At 40.8% G+C, this 27009-nt stretch overlaps 1 protein-coding gene across 1 annotated transcript in view; it reads left to right on the top strand.

The window, feature by feature from the left end:
- Nucleotides 1–27009, top strand: part of SUSD1 (sushi domain containing 1) — a 141768-nt gene that overhangs the window by 61437 nt on the left and 53322 nt on the right. The window contains exons 8-16 of the mRNA XM_063457260.1: nucleotides 142–321; nucleotides 9304–9483; nucleotides 11198–11377; nucleotides 13852–13949; nucleotides 17169–17358; nucleotides 18495–18589; nucleotides 23771–23957; nucleotides 25090–25178; nucleotides 26790–26964. Coding sequence (XP_063313330.1) covers nucleotides 142–321; nucleotides 9304–9483; nucleotides 11198–11377; nucleotides 13852–13949; nucleotides 17169–17358; nucleotides 18495–18589; nucleotides 23771–23957; nucleotides 25090–25178; nucleotides 26790–26964 — 1374 coding nt within the window. The remainder of the gene's footprint in view (nucleotides 1–141; nucleotides 322–9303; nucleotides 9484–11197; nucleotides 11378–13851; nucleotides 13950–17168; nucleotides 17359–18494; nucleotides 18590–23770; nucleotides 23958–25089; nucleotides 25179–26789; nucleotides 26965–27009) is intronic.

The following is a 27009-nucleotide window of genomic DNA, read 5'->3' as shown; positions in this document are numbered from 1 at the left end:
CTGACACTGTAGTGTTTATTTAAGGAGTTAAACATTGAAAAAAATAGAAATGTGGTAAATAAATTTAAATATTTACTAGAGATTTCAAAATGACTGTTTTTCCCACAATGTCTAATTGAATTTATCTTTATATCTTTGAAGTTGTTGACTGTGGATCCCCACCAGTTCTCCCCAGTTTAATCATGGATAGTCCATATAACAGCACATTTGGAAGTATGGTGACTTATAGATGTGCTCATGGTTTCACTGCAGACAGTGGTCAAAACACATCTTTCTGCACAGCTGAAGGTCGATGGGCTGGAGCCTCGTTGGTGTGCAAAGGTGAGATACAAATACTACATGTGTAGAGGTATACCCAACACAGGTAAAACACAGTGTATGTATGTATATATATACAACCCAAAATCCACTTTCAGTTCTGATTCCTAGAAAATCATTGTGAACTTGCGCTTTACCTGACTTTTTTTGCAACCACATTAGGTGTGTGTATATAGTGGATTCATCATCATAACATTTTTGAGAGTTGCCACCACACTGACGTTTTGGTTATGTAGGGATCCCAAGTGGATGTATTTCAAATCTCAAATGTATGTGTGTATCATGATATTTAAGGATGACAGTAGGTCTGATGTTTTATTCATTATATATTGCATTAAGGAAGGTAACTCGATTACATACCAGCAGATCAGCAGAACACATATCTGTAGATAGCCACATATAAAAAGGGGGACAAAACAAAAAGGAGGGGGGGGAGGGGATACCTCTCCACACAGAAGAATTGCTCATGAAGAATGAGGCTTAGGTGGGAGACTAACTACAGGACGCGCACTTCAACGAGGTGGGAAAGGCACTAGTGCACACACGCAGGCTACTGCAGATCTACAACTGTGTTTTACTTCCTGACTGTGTCTAAATTAACCCCTCGGGACGCTGATGTGTTGCTGCCACTAGCTGATACCCTCCCATTTGATACTAGCTAGGGGAAGAAGGCATGCCAACAAGAGTGCCCGAAATACATGGTAATGCTTACATATGCTGGAAAGCATTTACACCGACCCTATCAAATACGGTTTCTATACAGTGAGGGGACCCTTTAATATGTATACTAGCGTTCTCAATCTGTAAGTGTATATCAAGTAAAGTGTAACAAGAATTGTATACTTAATGTGTAGCGGTGCAAGGCCTTCTCCTTATATATTCTATTTTACTTGAACAAAAACAAAAAATACATAATAAAAATCTGTATTTAAAAAAAACAAAACAATGGATTAATTATGTTTAACTGGTAAATATTGAAAGACATTCATTTAGTGGTAATTTTATTAATCAGCCTTCAAGAGCCTTATAGTCTCATAAATGTTTTAGACAGGAGACTGAAAACTAAATTATGATATGGGCAAATTATTGATTAAACAGAAACAAAGATGTGTGTTAAAAGAAAATGAGAGAGTGCTTGTAGCCCATGAGGTAAAAAAGTAAATGAAAGAAACAAGAGTTTGTCTTCATTGCAAAACTTTATGACATCTCTCCATCTAGAAAGCTTAGCAATGGAGGAATGTGCCACTTAATGGAGTGGATGTTATAAAGTAATATGGTTAGTACATTTATTCAGAGGAAAAAAAAAGTTGTGAGGCATTTTTCACAAAAATCTACTTTAGTGTAAAAAAACACATTATCCATAGTGGTTGGGAAGAGACTCACAATGGAAGGAAATGGACATTGAATCTTAGACCACATCATACCATGTGAGGACAGGCACTGACCCCCGTGAAAAATCCTTTATAGGTTCCAAATATAGAAGAAAGCCTTCTGGGGGATGTAATGTATGACTACCATTCAATTCACAGTGCTGTCCAGAGGAAATGAATGCACATAAGGGCATCACAGGGTACACTTTTACATTTCGTGACCAATAGTCACTTCCTGCAAGAATCGTCTCTGATCTCTAGAGGATAGGTAACATTTGAGATTCAGTATAATGCCAGAAAGCTGCAGAACTTTGCCAAAGATACTAGACATGAAATGAACAATCCAAATTAAAGCCTATAGTTTTATATTTGTATAATTTTCAAATGATTTAATACTTTTTAGATAAACTTTTTTACAATATATCCTAGAAGTGGGGATAATACCATTTAATGCTGTTTATACCAGAGCAGGTCGCAGCTCTGGGAAATGTGAGTATCACCTATTCATTATTTGTACTGTTGTTTAAATTTGGGATATATTGTACCATTGGATCCTTTCTTCTGTTCTCTCTACAAATGTACACTTGGACCCCAAGCCTCATGTGACCCAGAAACCCATTAATAGTCATCCACCTCAATCAAGACCCGGCTGTTCCAATACTAGTGGTATTTAATTACAATTTTACAATTCTATTTTCTGTTGGATTTTTCTACTGGGGACTTTTTATATTTATATTTATTATTGTTATTAGTTTTTACCTTTTTGGTATATACCTCTGTATTAATTTTTGGCGCTACCTTTATTTTCTCCTTCTCTTTACTTTCCTCAAAGTACCCTCAACTATACTTAAAGTAAGATACAATTAATGGAATTTCAGATTCTGTACACTAACCATATAACCATCAATCAATTGTTCTACACATATATCTAGAAGCTGATACTAAAAAGCATCTCATCATACCATAGCCTTATTTTTTGGGTTGTGGACTAGGGATATTTACATAAATTAAAAATTTAAGGTTACTCCAACCATCATGACCACTTTAGTGATTTAAAGTGGCCATGGTGCCTAGAGTCTGTATGTGGAGCATTTCACGATGGCGGCACAGCCTTCCACTCAAGCCCTCCTCTTATTCTTCCTGACATCTCTCCCCACCCAGGGAGAGAACAAGTCCTTCGCACTGGAATGCGAAGGAATAAGTTTTTGTTCTTTTATTCATTATTTAAAAAAAATCAAAAATAATGTTTTATTAAAGACTGATTTTTTTTGGTTGGAGTATCCCTTTAACTGAATGGCAATGGTACAAAGTATTTCAGCTTATTCACCGAACCTCTCCATATGTCCCATTGCCAGAACTGAACTACACTGAACAAAATTATAAACGCAACACTTTTGTTTTTGCCCCCATTTTTTATGAGCTGAACTCAAAGATCTAAGACTTTTTCTATGTACACAAAAAGCCTATTTTTCTCAAATATTGTTCATAAATCTGTCTAAATCTGTGTTAGTGAGCACTTCTACTTTGCCGTTATAATCCATCCACCTCACAGGTGCGGCATATCAAGATACTGATTAGACAGCATGATTATTGCACAAGTGTGCCTTAGGCTGGCCACAATAAAAGGCCACTCTAAAATGGGCAGTTTTACTGTCCAGGGGATCTGAATACCAGTCCGTATCTGGTGTGACCACCATTTGCCTCACACAGTGCAACACATCTCCTTCACATAGAGTTGATCGGATTGTTGATTGTGGCCTGTGGAATGTTGGTCCACTCCTCTTCAATGGCTGTGCGAAGTTGCTGAATATTGGCAGGACCTGGAACATGCTGTCATATACGCCAATTCAGAGCATTCCAAACATGCTCAATGGGTGACATGTCTAATGAGTATGCTGGCCATGCAAGAACTGGGATATTTTCAGCTTCCAGGAATTGTGTACAGATCCTTGCAACATGGGGCCGTGCATTATCATGCTGCTACATGAGGTGATGGGCGTGGATGAATGGCACAACAATAGGCCTCAGGATCTTGTCACGGTATCTCTGTGCATTCAAAATGCCATCAATAAAATGTATCTGTGTTCATTGTCCATAACATACGCTTGCCCATACCATAACCCCACCACCTCCATGGCCACTCGATCCACAATGTTGACATCAGCAAACCACACACCCACACTACGTCTATAAGCTGTCTGCCATCTGCCGACTACAGTGAAAACCGGGATTCATCCGTGAAGAGAACACCTCTCCAAAGTGCCAGACGCCATCGCATGTGAGCATTTGCCTATTCAAGTTGGTTACGACGACGAACTGCAGTCTCAGATGATCTTGGAGGTGAAGATGCTGGATGTGGAGGTCCTGGGCTGGTTACACGTGGTCTGCGGTTGTGAGGCCGATTGAATGTACTGCCAAATTCTCTGAAACACCTTTGAAGATGGCTTATGGTAGAGAAATTAACATTCAATTCACGGGCAACAGCTCTGGTGGACATTCCTGCAGTCAGCATGCCAATTGCAGGCTCCCTCAAAACTTGCGACATCGGTGGCATTGTGCTGTGTGATAAAATTGCACATTTTAGAATTGTCTTTTATTGTGGCCAGCCTAAGGCACACCTGTGCAATAATCATGCTGTCTAATCAGCATCTTGATATGCCACACCTGTGAGGTGGATGGATTATCTCGGCAAAGGAGAAGTGCTCACTAACACAGATTTAGACAGATTTGTGAACAATATTTGAGGGAAATAGGCCTTTTGTGTACATAGAAAAAGTCTTAGATCTTTCTAAGCTCATGATAAATTGGGGCAAAATCAAAAGTGTTGCGTTTATAATTTTAATCAGTGTATAAACTACTGGCTAGATGGTACACGTTTTGTGTTACATAAGATGTTCCCAACTTACTCAGCTCCCTGTTGGTGATGTGATTCAGCAATAGGTTCTAATTTACAATTATTATGGATTTGCCCCAATTAAATACAATTCTGGGTGAGAATACATAAGGTCATAGAGGAGGATCTTGGGGGAAAAAAGGCCATTCCATTTATTACTCCTCTATACAATAACATGTACTACAGATAAAAACTCTTATATTTACATCTCAGCTGCTAAATCACATATTTCTATCAAACGGAAGCAAGCTTGTAGCGGCACCCCTTAGGATCAAGGAATAGTATAATGCTGTTGAGAATGTTAGACTCATGGAGGAGATTAGATGGTTGCTTGGGAGGAAATATAATGTGTGCATACACATTTGGGACCCCCGGATAAATTGCATGACGTGCGGATTAGGAGATACTAAATACCCCACCAAAGTCCACTGATTGCACCGTGTAATAACCTATGGCATATTACTCTCCTGCTACAAACACATTTATTGTATATTTCTGTATTTTACATTAAGTTGTTTACCATGTTTTACTTTGTTTACTCTTTAGTGTGTGCCTACCGAGTATGCACACTGTGACATACTTTGCCATGGATGGTACTTTTTGCCCCTGTCCAAATGCATTAGCGTATGTACATCTTGATGCTCAATTGTTCTCAAAGTATTCTTTTGTACTTCACCATGAATTTCTTTCTACCTGCATTTTTTAATACAACAGCTTTTTTTTTACACATAGTATTAACAAAATGTAGTGGAATAATGATTTATGCTAACACAAATCAAATGTTTTATGGATTATTATGTTCCACCTTTTTTCTTGCTTCATTAGAATTGTCTGAGGACATAAAATTGCTACTATAATAAAATTTAAAACCACAGCAATTAAGCATGCAATCAATCTGGCATAGTAGGGCAAATACTTGATGGTAAATGTGTTCTAAGTGACAGGTAATATAAATGCTAATATGCCATCAAAAAACGCTGATCCTGTTAAATAAAGGTTAACACATTATAAAGGCGCTTTTATGCTGTGTTGATATATTTTTGATGGCAGACTCACATGAAGTTGAATTTTACAGATCATCACATTGTGTAACTGAGGAACATCTGGTACCCTGATTTGAATTTGAAGTAGCTCTGTTGGGGGTACAGCAGGTCCTCAATTCCTTTTCTATTTTATATGTCTTAGTTGAGGCCCTGGGGAGATAGCGCAGCTAAGCGGACAAGGGCACATGTATGAGTGTGGGGATAGAGGACTGTGACTGGCTGTATGTGTATATGGGAGTGGTTAAGTGTTTGGGAGTGGTGTAGGGATCATCTTACCTCAGTGCCTCTTGGGAGACGGGCCAGCAAACAACTTCCCTCCCACCCTCTTTACTATTTGTTATTGTCTATGTCACAGCTAGCGGGGGACGTGTCCTTGCCAGGTTTTTGGGGGCTATAACATGGAGTGGCAGGATATGGACATGGTCGGGTCTCAACCTCCCCTGCTCTGTAGGGTAAACTTTTAAGTTACCGACTTGGACATGCTCACCGAGCTAAAAGCCGGCTGGTGGTAAGCATTGAAAGCAAAAGGGAATTTTGGTTTGGACGAGGGGGGAGGCGATAACCCTGTGGGCAAGTTGGTGCATAGGCACGTGGTCTCGTTCATTGGCAAGGATGATTATGTAAGCAAAGTCTGTAGGGCACTAGGTATTAATAATTATATGTAAAGTTATGGATTACTTATGTATTTATTTTTGGTTATAATTAAATGATAAAGTTTAATAAATGTTGAATGAGTCCTACAGTCTTATGTTTAATAAATGCTGTGGCCTGTTCCATCCAAATTCGGTGTCTGTCATTATTGGGGGTTATTTGGGTAGGCTACATTATTTTTATTTGCATCACATTCCCCGCTACGTCCATACATGCTTGGGTCATGGATGAGGTGGTTGAAATTGATATTACCATTGTTGAGGGGAACTTCAAATTAGCATTTAGTTAACAGTGGGCTGGATGTCAGGTGTCTTGATTGCCCCTGGTTTTGATCAAAACACTCAAGATCAGTTTGACCCAAAACTAAGGAACTAAAAGGCTGAAAGCATGATAACCAATACAGTAGCATGTTCTGGTTATGATGTTTAGACAGCTATTGAAATTTAGAGAGGCCTGCCTCGCCATTAAGGGGTTCAGTAAAATGATCCATTTGCTCCCATGCATTCTGATGGATATTAACCTGTATTGTGATTTGTATGCAACTCATTATTCATAACATAATTTCCTTCCTGATTCTCGAGGAATTTGAGTTAGCATTTCCGTTATTTTACATTTTCTTCTGGCACACCAACTAACTACTGTAGTATTTCCTTACAAATCTACTTCCTTCCACCGTTTAGTTAATACCTTAAATACTGGGAAAACTGTTTATACAATATTGTCAATGTTTCACGGGAAATAATATACCGTATATATTTAATGTAAAGGCATACATTCATTATATTTTACCAATCTTATTTATAAACAGGGAACTGCTGATATAACTATGTTTTAGTCTTTGAACTATTCATTATTTGGAATTTGGCACAACTCAACACAGTCCACTCAATTATTCTAGCGCAAGGCTTCAATTTCTATCTCATAAGAAATCATCATGACAAATCTCCAGGACAGCAGATGTTGCCTTTGTCCTTATTTACTAATTTACTAAACACATGTTAATGAACTTATTTAGGGGAGAGCCGCCTTAATTATTTAACTTGCACAATGAAAATCATTAGGCCTTGTGTTGAAAGGAATGAAAAATACTTGCACTGGATATGATTAGTAATAAGGGAAACAGTTTGTCTATCTTTTTTTGTCTGTCCATTCTAATGATACATGCATTCATTTGTAACTTGGTAATATCTTTATTCTTCTACAAATTATAACTATTATTATAGTCAATTGTTTAATGTTCGTAATAAAAATATTTGGGTCAAAAAAGTGTCAACTGTTCAAAAGTTCTTCCAACGTAGCATAACTCTTCACATTATGAATCGTATCCGTGTAACTAAACTATTTATTTAGGAGCCTTTGGAAAAAAATCTGATGTATGTTTGTGGGAGGGCTAACATGGTGGGGGAGAGGGGCAATTCCTTCCTAGTCCACTAGTATGGGAGGGCTGACAAGTGTGTTGTGACCTGCAGCCACGCACCATTATTCTGAAAAGAAAATAATGAGATGTATTTTGGGATGTCTGCTTGTATAGTCCAGCAGGAGTGTTTACCATTGACTGCAGGGTGAGATGACATTCATAACACAGTGGTTGTTATAGGTGGCAATGACATCAGTTGCAGTGACATCCAACAAGGCTACTTACTAAAGCAAGAATCTGAAGTGAATTCAAAGAAAAATTCAAATTTAAGGCCTGAGTCACCAAACTGAAAGGTAACTGACTTAATGTTTACAGTTTGGCTACTTTGATCTTAAAGGAGCACTATAGGGTCAGGAACACAAACATGTATTCCTGACCCTATAGGGTTAAAACTATCTAGACACCCTGTCCCCCTCATGCCTCCCTAAAAATAGTAAAATCTTACTTGTATTCAAGCCTGAAGCTGTAACTCTGCATGTTGTTTGCTTCAGAAAAACAAGCTGTCTGCTGACATCATCAGAAGTGGTGGCCTGATCCAATCACAATGCTTTCCCATAGGATTGGCTGAGACTGACAAGGAGGCAGATCAGTGGCAGAGTCAGCACAATTCAAACACAGCCCTGGCCAATCAGCATCTCCTCATAGAGATGAATTGAATCAATGAATCTCAATGAGGAAAGTTCAGTGTCTGCATGCAGAGGGAGGAGACACGGAATGTTTGGATGCATTTTAGGCAGCAATGACCCAGGAAGGATCTCTAACAGCCATCTAAGGAGTGGCCAGGGAAGTTATCACTAGGCTGTAATGTAAACACTGCATTTTCTCTGAAAAGACAGTGTTTACAGCAAAAAGCCTGAAGGTAATGATTCTACTCACCAGAACAAATTCAATAAGCTGTAGTTGTTCTGGTGACCATAGTGTCCCTTTAACCCCTTAAGGACCAAACTTCTGGAATAAAAGGGAATCATGACATGTCACACATGTCATGTGTCCTTAAGGGGTTAAATTCAACATTCAGTTTCATATCTCACTTTAGTGAATAACCCTGATAATTTCTTGTCTCTTACATATAAATATCTCTGTAAATCTCTCTATTCATTTGTACTTATATCCCCCTCCCTGCCCACCAAAGTTTGCCAGCGTTCCCTTTTATATTTTTATTTAAACAGCCCCATAACAGCTATTAATATGTCTTCAAATTAGAATTATATGAGAAATGTAGTCAGTCTAGATTAAGGATAGCCAAAAGGTGGACCTCCAGCCTTTGCAGAACTACAGCTCCCATGGTGCTTTGCCAGTCTTAGGTTTCTAAAACAGCCAATCAATATACCTTTGGATATCCCTGTGCTAAACTATTTCGAAATGCATCCGTATATAAAGTATAAGGATAAGTATAAAGTATAAGGTTAAAGTGTATTGCAAATGTATTTTAAGTGTATTGTATATGTAAAGTATAAGGATAAGCATTTCAAACCTTGGGCATGGACTTAGTTTATTCTATTTTATGATATGGCATATTTAATGTGAAAGGCATGTGGAAATAATTATTTCTCATTGTACATATATGATGTTTTGCTCTGTAACTTACTTCATATATTATGACTTTTGCAGTTGTGGACTGTGGATCCCCACCTTCCATTCTACATGCTTCTACAGGATTACAAAGCAGCACTGTCTACGGAAGCATACTCCTGTTTTGGTGCCAGCACGGTTATACGGTTGAGAGTGGAAACGGTACTGTATTTTGTGGTGAAGATGGACACTGGGTGGGAGGTGACCTTGTTTGCAGAGGTAAATCTTTTGTGCATAATTTTTGTCACTTATTTTGCCAATGCATTTTCAGAGCCTGGATCTAATAGAAAGTATATCAGGGCATTATAAACAATGTAGAACAATCAGCAATGGCATTGTTTTTGGTTTCCATGATTGCTTGATTTTTGCTTCAAAATTGCTCTTCATAACCTCAACATTAGGGAACTCTAGACAAGTAGAGGCTTCACATCCTCTAGCAGTATAAAGATAAAGTATAGTGATATAGTATAGCGATATTCTGTACATTTACATTTTTGAGAAAAACATTTTTTTTGCAGATATTTTTTTTATTAAGTGGTAAATGCACAAAATAAACATGCCAGTCAGATTTTTTTTTTATGTTTTCATGCAGTGATAGTATTTGATTAGTAAATGCAGTGTGTGTGTGTGTTTGTGTAGTAGATGCAGTGTGGGTAGTGTGGATACAGTGTGTTTGTCTGTAAATATCTGCGGTAGAAACCCTCCCCCCATTTCGCTTAATGTTCCTCTCCCTTATCTTTTAGTGCCCCCCCACCCCAGTGTTCCTTTTCCCTTCCCTGTACCTTAGTGTCCTCCCTTAATGTTCCTCTCTCCCCCTAGTGTTCTTTTCCCCCCTCCCCTGTCCCATAGTGGTCTCTCTTCTCCCCAATAGTGTTCTTTCCCCCCCTCCGCAATAGTGTTCTTTACCCCCCTAAACCATAGAATTCTCCCCTCCCCTGTCCCATTGTTTTTTTCCTCCTTCCCCTGTCCCATAGTGTTTTTTCCTCCCTCTCTCCCCTCTCCCAAAGTGTAACTTCCCCCTGTCTTGTCTCCTGCGGTACAGGAGATTCAGTCTCAGTGAGCACTTCCTTTCAGTCCAGCCAGGTACAGGAAACATAAATTCCTGTACCGCGGTACGCACTGCTCCGCTCGGCCACGCTAGACAGAGTGCCTGGCAGGAGGGAGCGCTGTGCGCCCACCTCCTGCCAGTCACTCCAATCTAGCCCCCCCCCGGTCTGGTGCGCCCTAAGGCAACCACTTGTGCCGCCTTATGGACGCGCCGGCCCACCTCATTATCAGTATTACCGGTGATTATCGGCCAATACTGATACTTACAAAAAATCTGAATATCTGCCGATAATATCGGCAAAACCGATAATCGGTCAATCCCTAATTCCAATATCCAGCCAACAACAGGATTTGTAAAAAATCTGATTCACTGCTTTATATCACATATTGTAACAAATAGCCAACATCTCAGTATACACACAAGACTGTTTATAAACCCATTATATATGTGGACTGAAATGTTACACATATGGATTAATAAAGGATCACTTTTTGCTAGAAAGATAAAATGTATTTTTATAATTTGAATATTGTTTTCTGGTCTTTGAGTTCATTATTCTGTACATTATTTTAATCTTCTTCTATAAAAAAAAAAACCCAATATCTATTTATATACATATTCATTAACAAAAATGTTCTATCTCTGAATAGTGACATATTACCATCAAAAAGTGATCCTCAATATTATTCTAATTCTCAAACATTATGAAGATGAAATGTCCAGCTTATTTATTACTATCAGGTCCCTAGAGAGGTAGATTATGGTGTGTAATGACTAGATTATTATGACAAAATAGACCATAGCCATAAACAGGAATACTGTAATAATGTTTTGTTGTTCGCACTGTTCTGTAGATGACTAATTGTGTTATTCTTTGTATTGGAGAGGTTGACTGTGGAATGCCTTCAGTAATTGAACATGCCAATATGATTTGGAACAACCAGACCACACTGGGAAGCTCTGTTTATTATATGTGTAAGCCTGGTTTTCTGCAGAACGGTGAAAATAATGTGTCTCTCTGCACAGCAGAGGCTGTTTGGGAAGAACTGAACATGACCTGCACAGGTACTGAATGTAGAGTTTTATTTCTTCCTGTCTTCTAAAGTATGACTAAACAAAGGGAGGTAGGGATGTTATGGTGATATTAATAAACGTTATCAACAGTTACTTTGCTAATACTCTCATAAATTAAAAGAACACTATATGCTGCAATACAACTTTAGCTTAAGGAAGCAGTTTGGGTGTATAGAGCATGCCACTACAGTCTCACTGCTCAATTCACTGCCATTTAGGAGTTTAATCACTTTTGTTACCGTTTATGCAGCCCTAGCCACACTTCCCCTGGCTGTGACTCATATAGCCTGCATGAAAAAAAAAAATGGTTCCAGATCTTACTCACTTAAGAGGTTTTTGTCTTCTGCTTTGTTAATTGAACTTTAATTACACAAAAGAGGCACCTGCAGGGCCTAGGTGGCTTTTAACAGAGCAGGAGATAAAAAAAATAATAATAATCTAAATTAAAAACACAGCGCAATTAAGGAATTTTAAACATTAGATCTCTAATGAAGGCTGTGTAGGTCACATGCAAGTTTGTGTGACTAGGACTGCATAAACACAGTGATTTAACTCCTAAACGGCAGACAATTGTGCCGCGAGAGTGTAGGGTCATGATCTATACACCAAAGTTGCTTTAGAGTCTAAGTGTCCCTTTAAAAGCATTATTTATATACAGAGTTCAAAAGTCCAATTTATAAAAGGTACTTTTGATGTTATTGTGGGATGCTAAAAGCATGTGTAGTTATTTATTATAAATAAATAGTATTTGCCCCTTTTTCTTCCTTTAGTACCTATGTAATAATAATGTATAGAATGTCTTAAAGAGGCAGGAACATATTGACTTTTTTTCATGTAGCATTTTGCAGATAAATTTCTGCATTGTACCCATAAAATGCACAAAACTTGTCCTGTAAGAATTCAAGCAATACAGGAATCGGAGTTTCTGTAAGGGAAAACTTTTTTCCTGCAACCATAACAGTCACTCGAGAATGATTGCACCCTTTTAATTTTTAACTATATTTTTTGCAGACAGAATGAAACATACAGTGCAAAAGAACACGTTTTTGGCTATTTTTACTGATTTCCCTGCATCATGATTCTGTTAAGGAGTACTCTTAACCCCTAAACTTGTGCAAAAGTCTGTTAATCTTTAAAAAAAAACACACCACAAGTAAATCCAAGAGAATCAATGTGTCCAGGTGTGTATTAAAAGGCAATTGACACGAACCAACCATCCGAAACAATCTTTGCACAAGTCTAATAACCACTGCAGTTCAATTGATTGAAATCGTTTGAGAGATTTTACCAAAACCATGACAGGCGCACAGTCGGATTTTCCGGCATATGCGCTAACCTTACCCAAACCCCCATTAAAACACACACAGGTTATACTGTTGGAAATAATTAGTCCACAGCTTTATTAAATTATTAATAAAATAATTAAGGAATAACAAATGGGGTCATTGCCAACAAATCTTTTTAAAGTGAACATCCCCCCATTTACATAACATACGCCTAGCAATGACCCCACAATAATAACAATAGATAACAATCTAAATAACATGTTAATACAGAAACTGGCCGCCCAATATGACCACATTTCCACCTGGTTACATTGTAGGGGTGTACCGAGACACCGCTACCCACCATATCGATTGTAGGGGTGTACCAAGACACCGCTACCCACCATATCCATTGTAAGGGTGTACCAAGACACCACCACACCCCCAGGTTCGGAGCCACCACGGGCTCGAACCTACCAACCACGTGCAACACTGCCCAATCCACACTGAACCTCAGGATGCCCACTTTCTCCTCCATCTACCCTCCGATTTAACCAGGCCATTCCCCGCCGCTGTGAAAAAAACGGGAAATAAACTAACCTAACCAAATACAGGGGTGGGAGGGACAACTGACAGGTAAGCTTAGGTTCAGTTAAAATGGCCACTTCAAATAATGGCTGGTATAAATACTCCCCTTATGGCTCCGTCCTACCCAGCATGCTAGCTGTCACTAACTTCCTGTGGTTGCTATGCCTACCTCCTGGCTCTGTCAAGGCCTATTCCTCTTAGCTGCGCTGATCCATGGGCTACAGGACTTTCCTTGTACCTACAAGTTCACTTCTCCCTTCGTGAAGTCACAGAAGAGGGACGTTGACTCCCCTATTTTGGTCAAATGCTCCAAAGCTTTGACAAAAGCCAGGAGAGTTTCATCCACAGACGTCTTACGCCATACCCAGTACAACAAGCTGTAGTAGTTATGGTGCCTGGAACTCTACTTCAAATCATCTTTAAAGAAAGACCATTGAAAGGAGATGAAAGGCATCGATCCACCACAATCTTTTAGCATCCATATGCTGTCTTATTGTAACACCATGTTGTGCATACAAGATAGATACAAATCTATTATTGAAAGTTCCCCAGTATTGCATTAAATCTTGTTAAATATGAGTTATAATAATTAATTCTCTATTTTTATTGCAGTAAAGGAGGGTTTAATAAACGACATTTCCATTTTCAACAATACATGTATACAATGGAAAAAAAGTATTGAAATTTTAGATTGGATCATTTTGTATAAGGTAAGCAACGGGGTCATAAATAAATATTTTACAATTGAAAAACAATGTTCTACTCACCAAACTAACTTAACATATTACACAAATCATTTACTGCATTTGTTAATATACTATATTAAACACTACTGACACCAGCTTTATGGGACTCATACACTACGCCAGAAATTAAGAAGATTTGATTAAAGAATTCCACGTTTTAAACTTAAAGCGGCACTGTCATGCCGAATTCCGTTTTTTTTTTAACCCCCCTCCCGCCTCAACTACATCCAATCGACCCCCTAGCCACCCCCAAATGCCCCTATGCCCCCCACATTACCTATTTTTTATTCTTTATTTTCTGCCCCGATCTATATTCAGGGCGCCGCCATCTTTGTGTGGGTAGGTGAAGTCCCTGTGGGACACGTCATCTACCCACACTAGATAGCCCTGAGATTCCCGCACATGCCCAGTGAAACATCTGGACATGCGAACTGGAATTTCACCTATTCATTCATTCATCAGACAGACGAATGAATGAATAGAAAAAATCAGACGAACAAACTAACACTGTGTATCAGTGTTCGTTTGTTTGTTCGGTTTATTACAAGGAGGGAGCTACCGGCGTGCAGCTCCCTCCTTGCAATATGTAAAGACAGAAGCGGCAGGGAGCAGTGCTCCCCACCACTTCATAAGCCCCCCCAGGTCCCCTCCTCACTCTATGGGGGTCAATATGACCCCCATAATAGCACAAGGGAGATTAAAATCTCCCCAATGCCCCTACTCGCTATATCGCGAGTAGGGGCATGTCCACTAAACAGTGAGCAGCCTGTGGCTGCTCACTGTAAAAAAAAAAAAGGGTAATAAGGGGGGGACGGGGGACCTACTGTCCTCCCCCGCCGGCCCCCACCCCTGGACGGCGGGTGGGGGCCATAATGGGAATGAGGGGGGACCTACTGTCCTCCCCTCAGGCCCCCACCCCTGGGCGGCGGGTGGGGGCCATATAAGTAATAAGGGGGGGGGGGGGGGGGAAACCTACTGTCCTCCACCCCCCAGCCCCCACCCCTGGGCGGCGGGTGGGGGCCATAATAGTAATAGGGGGGACCTACTGTCCTCCCCCCGCTGGCCCCCACCCCTGGGCGGCGGGTGGGGGCCATAATAGTAATAAGGGGGGGGGACCTACTGTCCTCCAACCCCCCGGCCCCCACCCCAGGGCGGCGGGTGGGGGCCATAATAGTAATAGGGGGGGGACCTACTGTCCTCCCCCCCGGCTTCCACCCCTGGGCGGCGGGTGGGGGCCCTAATGGTAAAAGGGGGGGGACCTACTGTCCTCCCCCCGGCCCCCACCCCTGGGCGGCAGGTGGGGGCCATAATAGTAGTAAGGGGGGGGGATCTACTGTCCGCCCCCACCCCTGGGCGGCGGGTGGGGGCCATAACGTCAATGGTGGGGACCTACTGTCCTCCCCCCGCCCCACCCCTGGGGGGCGGGTGGGGGCACTAAGTAAATTTCCCCCCCCCCATCAAGGTGACTAGGGGTGCCCAAGCCCCTAGTCACCCACCCCCCACCCAAATAAAAAATGCCCCTACCTACCCCCTCACCCTAAAAAATAGTGAGGGGGGAATAAAATTGCTAACCTGTAAAGTAAAATTAAACTTACCATTCGACGTCTTCTTTTTTCTAAAATCTTCATTTTTCAGCCCCAAAAAAGGCCAAATAAAAAACCATCATAGCCGTCGAACTAAAAATAAAATAAAAAACCCGAGCGCAAAAAAAAAACCTGACGAAAAAGAAAAAACCCGAGCGCACAAAAAAATAATCCATCTTCACCCATGGAGGGCTCCGCGCAGACTGAGCTCCGCAGGGCGGGGCAAGGCTTGTAAAGCCTTGCCCCGCCCTGCAATTAGCCTAAGAACACTCTGATTGGTGGGTTTAAGCCAATCAGAGTGCTCTTTGTCATTTTACAAGCGTGGGAAAGTTCTTTGGAATTTTCCCACGCTTGTAAAATGACACAGAGCACTGTGATTGGATGGATTTCAAGCCATCCAATCACAGTGCTCTGTGTCATTTTACAAGCGTGGGAAAGTTCTTTGGAATTTATCCACGCTTGTAAAATGACACAGAGCACTGTGATTGGATGGATTTCAAGCCATCCAATCACAGTGCTCTGTGTCATTTTACAAGCGTGGGAAAGTTCTTTGGAATTTTCCCACGCTTGTAAAATGACACAGAGCACTGTGATTGGATGGCTTGAAATCCATCCAATCACAGTGCTCTGTGTCATTTTACAAGCGTGGGAAAGTTCTTTGGAATTTTCCCACGCTTGTAAAATGACACAGAGCACTGTGATTAGATGGCTTGAAATCCATCCAATCACAGTGCTCTGTGTCATTTTACAAGCGTGGGAAAATTCCAAAGAACTTTCCCACCCCAGCCACAGGCTGCTCACTGCTTACTAGACATGCCCCTACTCGCGGTATAGCGAGTAGGGGCATATTATTTACTAATACCAAGTCATTTTTACTTAGTGTTAGTAAATTTGGCTGAAAGACCAATTTAGGTCTTTCAGCCTTTTAGTAGATAGCTCCCTGATACCGTGGGAATTAGGGAGTTATCTACTAAGCGGCTGCAAGATGCAGCCACAGCAATGAATAGGATCGGAGTTTCATTCATTTGAATGAAATTCCGATCCGAACAAAGTACCGCATTGCATCCTAACACCAATGGAGAAACAGTGCTCATTCTGTTAGGATGCAATTCGGCAGTTTTGCCGGCGTTCTGTCTAAGTGACAGGACGTTCGGCAATACTGACAGGAAGCATTGTGGGAACTGGGAGGAAAGCTAGGGATCATGGGAAAATTGGTCTGACCAGCGGAAATAAAGCACACTTTGCTCCTCCGCTGGTCAGAGCTGGTCAAGCGGAGGAATCCTCCATAAGACAGAGTCCCTACTTTGTCTTATGATTTTAAAGAAAACTAAAGAAGACAGGAAGAAAAGAATAACAGATCCCGAGAGAGGGGGAGAAGAGGAAGAGATTGAGGAAAGGTAAGTTCGGCATGACAGTGCCGCTTTAAAATAACCAAACTGGGACATCCTTCAAATTGGTAATTGTAGACTAAAATGTAAAGTTCCATAACGCTTAGTTTAGTAAATATATCTACCCCATGGGTTTTTTCACACTGAATACTGTTTTATAAATTACCCTTTTTTCATTTTTCTTTTTATTGTCTTACATTTCTTTACAAAAGTTTAGTATCTTTGGAACAAGATGGCTCCAGAAGGACTTTGTTGCTGTCTCCACATTCAATTATACTACAGACAAAACAACACTGAATGTATGCTTAGAGCTTCTACCTGAAACCAACTACACTGTGACTATCACAGCTCTTTCAGCTGATCTGCCAGTGACACAAATGAACGTAACACTACAAACAGCTAGTAGGTAACATTTCTTCTTTAATAATCGTCTTCAAAAGTGCTTGTTAGTAGAGAATGGTACACACATTATAAAAAAAAACAAAATGTAAACTCAAACCTGACTTGTGGCCGTGTAGAATTGTTATTTTGATGGATCATTACCATAACCAGCTTAATACGTATCTCCTTTCTATGGCATTATGCTATGCATTTTTCGCAGGTAATTGTTCTTAAATAAACAATCTAAGCACCATAAGTTAAGATGTCAAGCCTTCCTAAAATAGTTTGACTACTTACATTGTAGTAGGGCACTCCTGCAACCATCACCAAGAGGTTATGTTGTTTGGAGTGCTCCTTTAAACCAATCTTGGAGACTGTAGGTAACCTGGGAGACAAACATCTAACCCATGTTTAAAATCTTATACCACTTTAACGGTGATTAAAAGCTATAATATTAATTATTTGTTCTATTAGATGTATAACTTATTTTCCCTTTAATCCAGTCTTTCAAGTTTTGAGTAAATTAGGTGCACTGTGCACAGGACATTCTCAAGAGTGATTACAAAATAATATAGTTACCGTACGTTTTAAACCAGCAGAAAGTCCTTCAATATTTCAGAGTTTAATCGTGTGTGTCTTTTTGACCCAGGGATCATGTTTAATGAAGAGACTGCTGTGTTTTGATTTTATTTCTCAGTTCATTTTGAGTTTTATTTTAATATTTGAGATATTTTCTAAGATATTTTCATTATCTCGTAGGCTGTTCAGTGAATTAAGCTGGAAAGTAAAACGTATAAGGCATTGTCTAATTATTATTAGTCTATTATTAATACTTTTATCTCCGAGCCTTAGTTAATGCAGCCTTATATGATCATAGATTTATTCCTCTTACATACATGTCACAAGCCAGGAAGGTGCAGAATTTGCTTGGAGTGAAAATGGACAACCAATTAAATGGATCTATTTTATTTACTGATTTGCAATATACATACTTTAAAATCATGCTCATTGCACATTTTACTGTATGTTTTAATATCAACACATTAAAAATGCAGTATGCAAAATAATGAAATAATTAACTTAATAAAAATCTATCTACCTATCTGTCTATCTATCTCATCCTATTATAACATACATTTTCCCTTATATCCTTGCAGTGAAAGGCCGATTTGGTAACATTGTGGTATTCAATGGAACATGCATGCAGTGGACTCGAAGTTCTAATGAGGAAGCTTTACTGGACATATACACAGTAAGGTTTATTGATCAATGACTGGAACATGTGCAACATCTCTTTCATCTATCCCACAAAGCCCACAGCAAGTAAACAAAGTGCTGTATTCTAAATAGCACCCCTGCTGCAAAGATCAACAGGACCAAGTGCTACCCATTACGTGGTTGAATGTTGTGTGGTTGGATCACAGTGTATCCATTGTATTTTCACTTCCTTTCTCAAGCCCCCACTTGTACAGGGAACTTAAAGGACCACTATAGGCACCCAGACCACTTCAGCTCAATGAAGTGGTCTGGGTGCCAGGTCCCCCTAGTTTTAACCCTGCAGCTGAAAACATAGCAGGTTCAGAGAAACTGCTATGTTTACACTGCAGGGTTAATCCAGCGCTTCCACAATTTACACTGAGTAAATCGCGCTTATTTGACGCTGGACGTCCTCAATGATTTCCTATGGGCGGGTTTGAATGTGCGCCTGCCTCTAGCCTCACATGCGCATTCGGCTCCACTCGGGAGCTGACGTCGATGGAGGAGAAGAGGTCACCAGTGCTGAGGGAGCCCAGTGCTGGATTAAGGTAAGCAAATAAATCATACAAAACATATTGCTGACAGTCGAAGATGAAAGGAAATATATCCCCAAATTATATATCTTTAGTAAGTCTGGTTTGAATGCTGAATTTAGGGTGGAAAATGCATACTGACCTCTGTTTCACATCCATAAGGTCAACTCATAAATGTAGTATAAAACAGAATATTTTAATTACACTTAGAAACTAAATGCATTTTAAGCAAAACAACACTCAATTAATAAATCCCAGACCCCACATAGGTACAAAGGGTTTACAAAGCATTACTCTTCACCCAAGTGACATTCTAAGGTTTGTATGGTATAGCTCTTGGCAGCCATCCAAACCGACACCAAATCTGAAGAGTGCTGCTTACTATCATTTTGTAGATAGCAGAGTATGTGGACTCCAGAATAGCTATACTTGTTAATATCAAATAACTGAAAAACGTAGCATGAAATAATATATTAATGCAAACTAATATTAAAAAATCAAGAAGGGGGCGGGGCCGGGCGGCCATGCCAGCAGGCTGCTAGTCACTACGGCTCCGGGGAAACTCGACGAATAAAGGGTGAAAACCCATCAAAAATCAGCTTGCAACCCCCTGGAAGTGCGTGATACCTGACCCTGGAGTGTCCCGGTGCAGCTGGAGCACCTGATATCGGGTGGACCGGGTCCTGGTGAGATGCGCCAGGGCAGGGGAGACTGAGGCCTACCCGGGAACAGGGCGGGGTGGACGGCCGCCACCTCACTTTCCGTCCCCGGCAAATACCGAGACCCATGACAACTCTGGGGCCCCCGGCCTCGTTTACCCCCCCCTTTGGGCTGGTGGGGGTTATCCCGGCCCCCACCAGGCAGACATCACCTCGGCAGGGCTTCTGGGCGACTAGCCGCCGACAGCCACCACGCGGCCCTCACAAAATGGCTGACAGCGAGGCACCTATTCGGCACACCGCTGAAGGAAGCTCCCACACCACTCAGCCAGGGCTATAACCACCCATGGCATTTAACAGCAGCCATGACGAGGCGACAGCAGAGACCTGCCATCAGTGGCGTACACACAACCCATGGGGCCCCGGTGCGAAAACTGATCTGTGGGCCCCCCCCCCGCGCTTACTCTGCGCGGGCTGGGGCCGCAACACATGGCGGGCGGGCACCTGGTCGCAGGGCTGCGACCCGTGCGACCGCGGTATGTACGCCAGTGCATGCATAAACACATACACTTAAAGGACCACTACAGACACCCAGATCAAATCAGCTCAATGAAGTGGTCTGGGTGCCAGGTCTCTCGTTTTAACCCTGCAGCTGAAAACAGCAGTTTCAGAGAAACTGCTATGTTTCACTAAGGGTTAATCCATCTCTAGTGGCTGTCTCATTGACAGCCGCTAGAGGATTTTCTGCGATTCTCACTGTGAAAATCACAGTGAGAAGACGCTGAACGTCCATAGGAAAGCATTGAGTAATGCTTTCCTATATGGGCGGTTTGAATGCGCGCGTGGCTCTTGCCACGCATGTGCATTCGGAGCCGAGAGGCGGATCGGGACGGAGAGATCCCCAGCGCCAAGGGAGCCCGGCGCTGGAGAAAGGTAAGTGCTTTAGACACACACACACACACTCTCATGAACAGACGCACACATTTACTGACAGACACACACTCAGTGACAGACGCACACAAACATACTCAGTAACAGACACACACACTAACACTAACACACTCTAAAACTAACACACTCACTAACACAATCACTCACACTAACACACTCACTAACACACACTCACTAACACACACTCACTAACACACACTCACTAACACACACTCACTAACACACACTCACTCACTCACTAACACACACACAAACTAACACAAACTAACACTAACATACTCACTAACACACACTAACACACTCACTAACACTAACACACTCACTCACAGAATCACTCACACACTCACTCACACACTCACTCACAGAATCACTCACACACTCACTCACACACTCACTCACACACTCACTCACACACTCACTCACACACTCACTCACACACTCACACTAACACACTCACACTAACACACTCACACTAACACACTCACACTCTCACACTAACACACACTCTCTCACTAACACACACTAACACAAACTAACACTAACACACTCACTCACTACCACTCTCACTAACACACTCACTAACACACTCACTCACTACCACACTCACTAACACTAACACACTCACTAACACACACTCACACACACACGTTTTTTCTGTTTTTTTTTTAATTTAATCCCCCCAGCCTCCTTACCTGTGTGAGAGCTGGGGGGATTCCCTGGGGTCCAGTGGTGTTGCTGGTCACCCGGCTGGCGGGCGCGCGAGGGAGCACTGTCCCCTGGGTGCTCCCTCTTCAGCTCCCTCGCGCGCCGCGTACTGATACCGGAGCCGGAAGATGACGTCATCTTCCGGCTCCGGTTTCAGTGCGGTGCGCGAGGGAGCTGAAGAGGGAGCACCCAGGGGACAGTGCTCCCTCGCGCGCCCGCCAGCCGGGTGACAGCAGGGCCAGCCTCGGGGGGCCCGGAGGTGGCCGGCTCTTGGGCCCCCCAGCAGAAGAGGCTGGCCCTGTGGGTACAAACCGGGTCGCAGGGGCGGCCGGGCCCCCTGGTGGGCCGGGCCCGGTCGCAGCCGCGACCCCTGCGACCCTGGTATGTACGCCACTGCCTGCCATACTGCTGAACAATCACCCCACAAACAGACTTACACACCGGCAGAGGACCCAGCGCTTACCTGCACTGAGAGTGCCCCACTGGAGCTCTCGAGACCCCAAGCGACCAGCTCATCGCAGCGTCAGCTACATCTGGATACTGCGACCCATAAAGCAACATACCCGCATTCAAGCACCAGCTGAGTACACAGCCGAGAAGGCCCGCAGACACATTCACCCACAGAGGGACCCACAGCTGCAAGGGAAGCAGAGATGCTCTATGTGGAACACCTGGGTGCCGGAGAAAAGGACACTGCTCGACACCATCCTCAACTCTGAAGCGACAGGTACCCCAACTCCATGTGACAGATGGCAATTACAGCAAAAGCTGCTAGACCTGCTGCTAACAGCCCCACTCACCCCCACAAACCCTGGCTGTGAACACCTACAAATGGACACATCTACTATAGATAATTAGCGCAGTTAATCACCTAACATGCCATAACCTGCCTGGTGGCAAATGTTTAACTTACCTGTGTAATCCTTCTTAGATAAGCTGTTGATACAGGTGAAACTATTGTTACTCTTAATAATGTTACCCAAGCATACTCAACATAATCTAACTGACGTTGTTCATTTATAAGTAACTTTATCACATGCATGTTTAGCGTAGAATATGTAATACGACTACTAATGTTACAAAGCTTGTAAGCTTACAGTTAATCGATAAGCTTGTTTTAACCCTTAACGAACACTCGACATGTACTAGCCTAAAACCCAAACGTTGTTTTTATTTGTTGTGTTTTTCACAACTCTCTAAGCAAAGTTCATCATTACTGTTTATCTCCTTACTTAAAAAAAATTGTGTGCAAGCTCTCATGTCTACCCCTATGTCAAATTGTGCCTAACGTGCTAGAGGATTGCCTTTGGGGTACCTCATAAGCAATTGTTATCACTGTGCGCACTTCAAAAATAAAGAATTAAAAAAAAAAAAAAAAAATCAAGCAGAACCCTTATACAATTATGGGAGTCAAATATATGAAATGTTATGTAATGGATTTCATCTTAATAACGAATTACTGTCATAAAATCTGAATTTTATAAAACCAGTAAAGATCAATATGAGGCCATCACCAAATAATGTAAAACACACAACAAAAGCTAATTAACAGACAGATATTATAGAAATACATGTATATATTTTTTAAATAAATATTAGAAGAATTACTCTTTGCTGTCTCTCCATAAAGGGCACCCCCACCCTTCTGAATCTTTCCATTGCTTTACGGCATTTTTCCATGATTCAAGCGACAAAGTTCTGCAGACTTCATGCTTCCATATTACTTTATCATTTATTTATTTATTACTTTACTGACAGTGTGGTGGATGCATGGAATAGCCTTCAAGCTGAAGTGGTAGAGGTTAACACAGTAAAAGAGTTTAAGCATGCGTGGGATAGGCATAAGGCTATCCTAACTATAAGATAAGGCCAGGGACTAATTAATAGTATTTAGAAAATTGGGCAGACTAGATGGGCCGAATGGTTCTTATCTGCCGTCACATTCTATGTTTCATTTGCTGCTTTCAATAAGGGCTACCTCATGATTGTGACTGTGTTATAAGGCAAATCCCTTTTCTAATATGGTTATTTATAGAAGTGTGAATTATTAGGAATTCAAAGTTAATTTAAAATCTTTCAAATACAGAAAGTGCATATAGAAGATATGGGCACCTGTGCAGACCTGTATCATGTTATTTTCCATAGCCATTGGGAGGGCAGATGAGTAGGGACAAAATCAGTCTTGAAAGGCAGGCGCAGCATGAGGGAATTAAACATGATATTGTCTTGCTTACTGAAAATATTTCATATAATTAAAAAAATAAATGTACTGACTCCTCTTTTGGAATTGACAAAAAAAATAATCAAAAATATATTTGTTCTTGTCAGGTATTCATTCATGGCAGGATGTGGTCTTTAGGATACAAACTTCCGAACATCATTTTCAACTTCAGTACAGACAAGAAAACCCCTGTGCTGTGTTTAGATCTTCCTCCAGCAGCAGAATATTTAATAAATGTTACAGAATCTTCCACAGACATTTCTAACCATGTTCATCTCAACATTTCAGAAGATGGTAAGTAGGAGAACACATTTCCAAGCAGTAGCAGAGTAAAGGAAATAGGGCAAGCACTCCAGAACCCAGCCTTGGTTTTCAGAAATCAGATTGATCAATTTGTCAAAACAATTCATATATACAAGTCTTGTTCTATTTCATTTATGGAGTGGGGGGCGGAGGGGATTAAAATACCACTGGACTGTAGAAGGTAGTAACATCAAGATATTTTGGGCAAGATGCTTAAAAGAACTCAATATAGAGATTCTTTACTATTTAGTTTCTACTATACTTTGATATGTGTTTTGTATTTTCTCTTACATTAGTATCTCCCATTATTTCCCTTTGATTTTCTATAGACCATTGACTCCAGGAAAACTTTAATTAAAGGATTACTCTAACCTTCATAACCACTACAGCTTTTGCCAATCCTCAGTAATGGGGAAAACGTTTTTTAAGGTTTAACCTCTTACCTTGGTCCCCACCAGGCACCAATCCTCCTCTGATGCCTAGTAAAGCACATCCGATCCTGCATCCAATGCAGATCCTGTCATTCATTGGCTGCAGGAATATGCACAGAATTGACATTAGCCAACTCTAGTTCCATGCAAGATCCAACAAATTCACTTATTTACTAAACAACAATTTCAAACCTCATATAATATTATATATTTTTTAAACACCCAAGCTAAGCAACAGGGGATTAGTAACATTATATGATCACACATTGCATAAGGCTGCCACAATGCCAATGCACCCCGTCTTTGGCAAGTCTCATCCCAGTAACATAATGGCTGCTCTTATGAGATGAATCCACTTACTTGGAAAATACTTGCTCCTGGGACTCTCTGCAGTGCAAGGTTAAATAAGGCCCTGGCATGAGGCACCTGTGACAAGGTAGTGTGCAAATCTACGAGAGTTGGCCTGGAATTGATATTAGCCAGCTTGAAACTCTTGCAAAATAAAATATATGTGTATGTGCAGAGTTTAAGTTTGACTGAAGTGGTCATGGTGCTTGGAGTAAACAATAAAAACATAAAAAAGTCTTATGATGAAATAAGAAATTAATGATCTAATATCGTGTTCCATGCTCTCAGTAATAGGGTCCTATCATTGAGACTCCCTGTAAAAATCTATTATCGTTGTTCTTCAGAACTTGAAAACACAACCGGCTCAACACTGTTAAATAAAGTTTGTTTACATTGGAATAAAGGAATGGATGACTTACAAGAGGTAATGAAAGTAAGTAATTATCTATATTTTCCTACATTAAGCAAAAACTAAAATACATTTTATCCCAATGATCTGTCACGTTATATGTTGATTTTGCTATTTGTTTCTGTTTTGTCTGTAAAGTAATAGTTGCCTTATAGAGTATCACTGCTACATAAAAAAAAATGAAAATGAATTGAAATGAATGAAACCAATCATAAAACCAATAATCATGGTTTAGGTGTTTGTAGTTTTTCTTTAAATGGTATACTACATGTGCAATGACTTTTGTCAGGAGTGTACAATTAAGAAATGGTGGTGTGTTTTATTAAACTACAAAAGAAGATATAAATATTGCGTTACTTTGATGTAGTAGTGGGATCAGCACTATATGACATCCTACTTCTTAACATTGGATGTTCTAAATGAGAGACAGCTCATGGATCAGGCCAAGAGATGTATAATAATAGATGTTGGATGATAGGACCACCCAGGACAGAGTGGGATGTGCTGTGCTTATAGGGTGCATTCTTCTCGTGTTTCCAGATTCAGGACACTAGAGGACAAACCTGGGTCAATCCATCTAAATCTAGGCCTGTTGTGAGGGATGCATTATGACCAAATCATTGTAATTTTAGTTTGAAAAGTGTGTTTTTTGTAGCCTGGAAAAATTTAAAATCTGTACTGTGTACTAGCAAATATTTAGTGAATGGCTAGATCCTTACTAATTTTCCTTGCAATTTTTGTATCCACTTTTGTTCCTTGTTAGATGTCTATGTTTATTATATAAATAAACCACAGGAGTAGTCTATGTGTTTTGGGTCAATTCTATATTTTCAACGGAGTCTGCCATGCCTCACTGTCCGTGGTCTCCAAACTTGAGCGCAGTTGTAATTAATGGGAGATGCATAGTTTGACAGGACTAAGTGAGTTCCTGTCTAAGTGACATCCCCTACAAGGGGAGGGAGAGCCATGCATGCTTGTAGACCTTGGTGACCCCTATCCTCGATGCTGGTAGGCCTCAAGTGATAAGCTAGTAACACAATGCTGCATGTTTTATAATGCTGGTGGGAGAAGATATTGTAGCATTCCTAGACCATAAAGACAAAGACAAACCAGATTGTTTCTTTTGTTTTCAGTGAAAGTAACAGTATTGTATATGAGACTGAACATTTCATAGTAATCCTTAGAGTGTGTGTACAATGTTTCCCATCCGTGCCACAGAAAATACTTAGGTTGATAGAAAGTGTAGTGTATACTGTATGCAATAATCTTCACAATTCAAAAGAAAAAGTCCTGTATAAGTCAGATTCTGGTCGTTCGGATCAGAGCAGCAGGAAATGGTGTCTGAACAGTTTGAAGGTCCATCTCCCAACAGTTTGAAGGTCCCTCAGATTTAGGGCGTTAGGGTCAGAGCTGCAGAAAATGGTGTCTAAACAGTTTGCAGGTCCATCAAACGTGACATTGGAGATAATACAGTTTTCTTTTATAGTAGCAATAATAATACTATGAGATTATGGAACCATGGATGATAGATTTGGCTGTTGTCAATTTTCATGCAGCCACTGGATATGTATGGTTTTATAACCCAACTCAATGGTACACACTTGATTATAAGCCAGATATTTTTTATTTTTTTAGATGGACCTGCGGGAAATAAGATGGTATCCAGCGAAATTGGTTCCAGAATTGTTTTTTAATATAAGTACATTAGAAAATACATCCGCCTGTTTGGATCTCCCAGAGTACACACAGCCAAAAGTAGAAATGACAGAAACTCCACACCACCAAAATAACCAGTCTACTGCAATATATGGTAAATACATTCTTTATATTCACTATTTCTCCAAATAACAAAATC

Source organism: Pelobates fuscus, chromosome 5 (assembly GCF_036172605.1).
Source record: "Pelobates fuscus isolate aPelFus1 chromosome 5, aPelFus1.pri, whole genome shotgun sequence".
NCBI lineage: Eukaryota > Metazoa > Chordata > Amphibia > Anura > Pelobatidae > Pelobates > Pelobates fuscus.
Note: the sequence above shows the minus strand (reverse complement) of the source record. Positions and strands in the feature narration are given on the sequence as shown.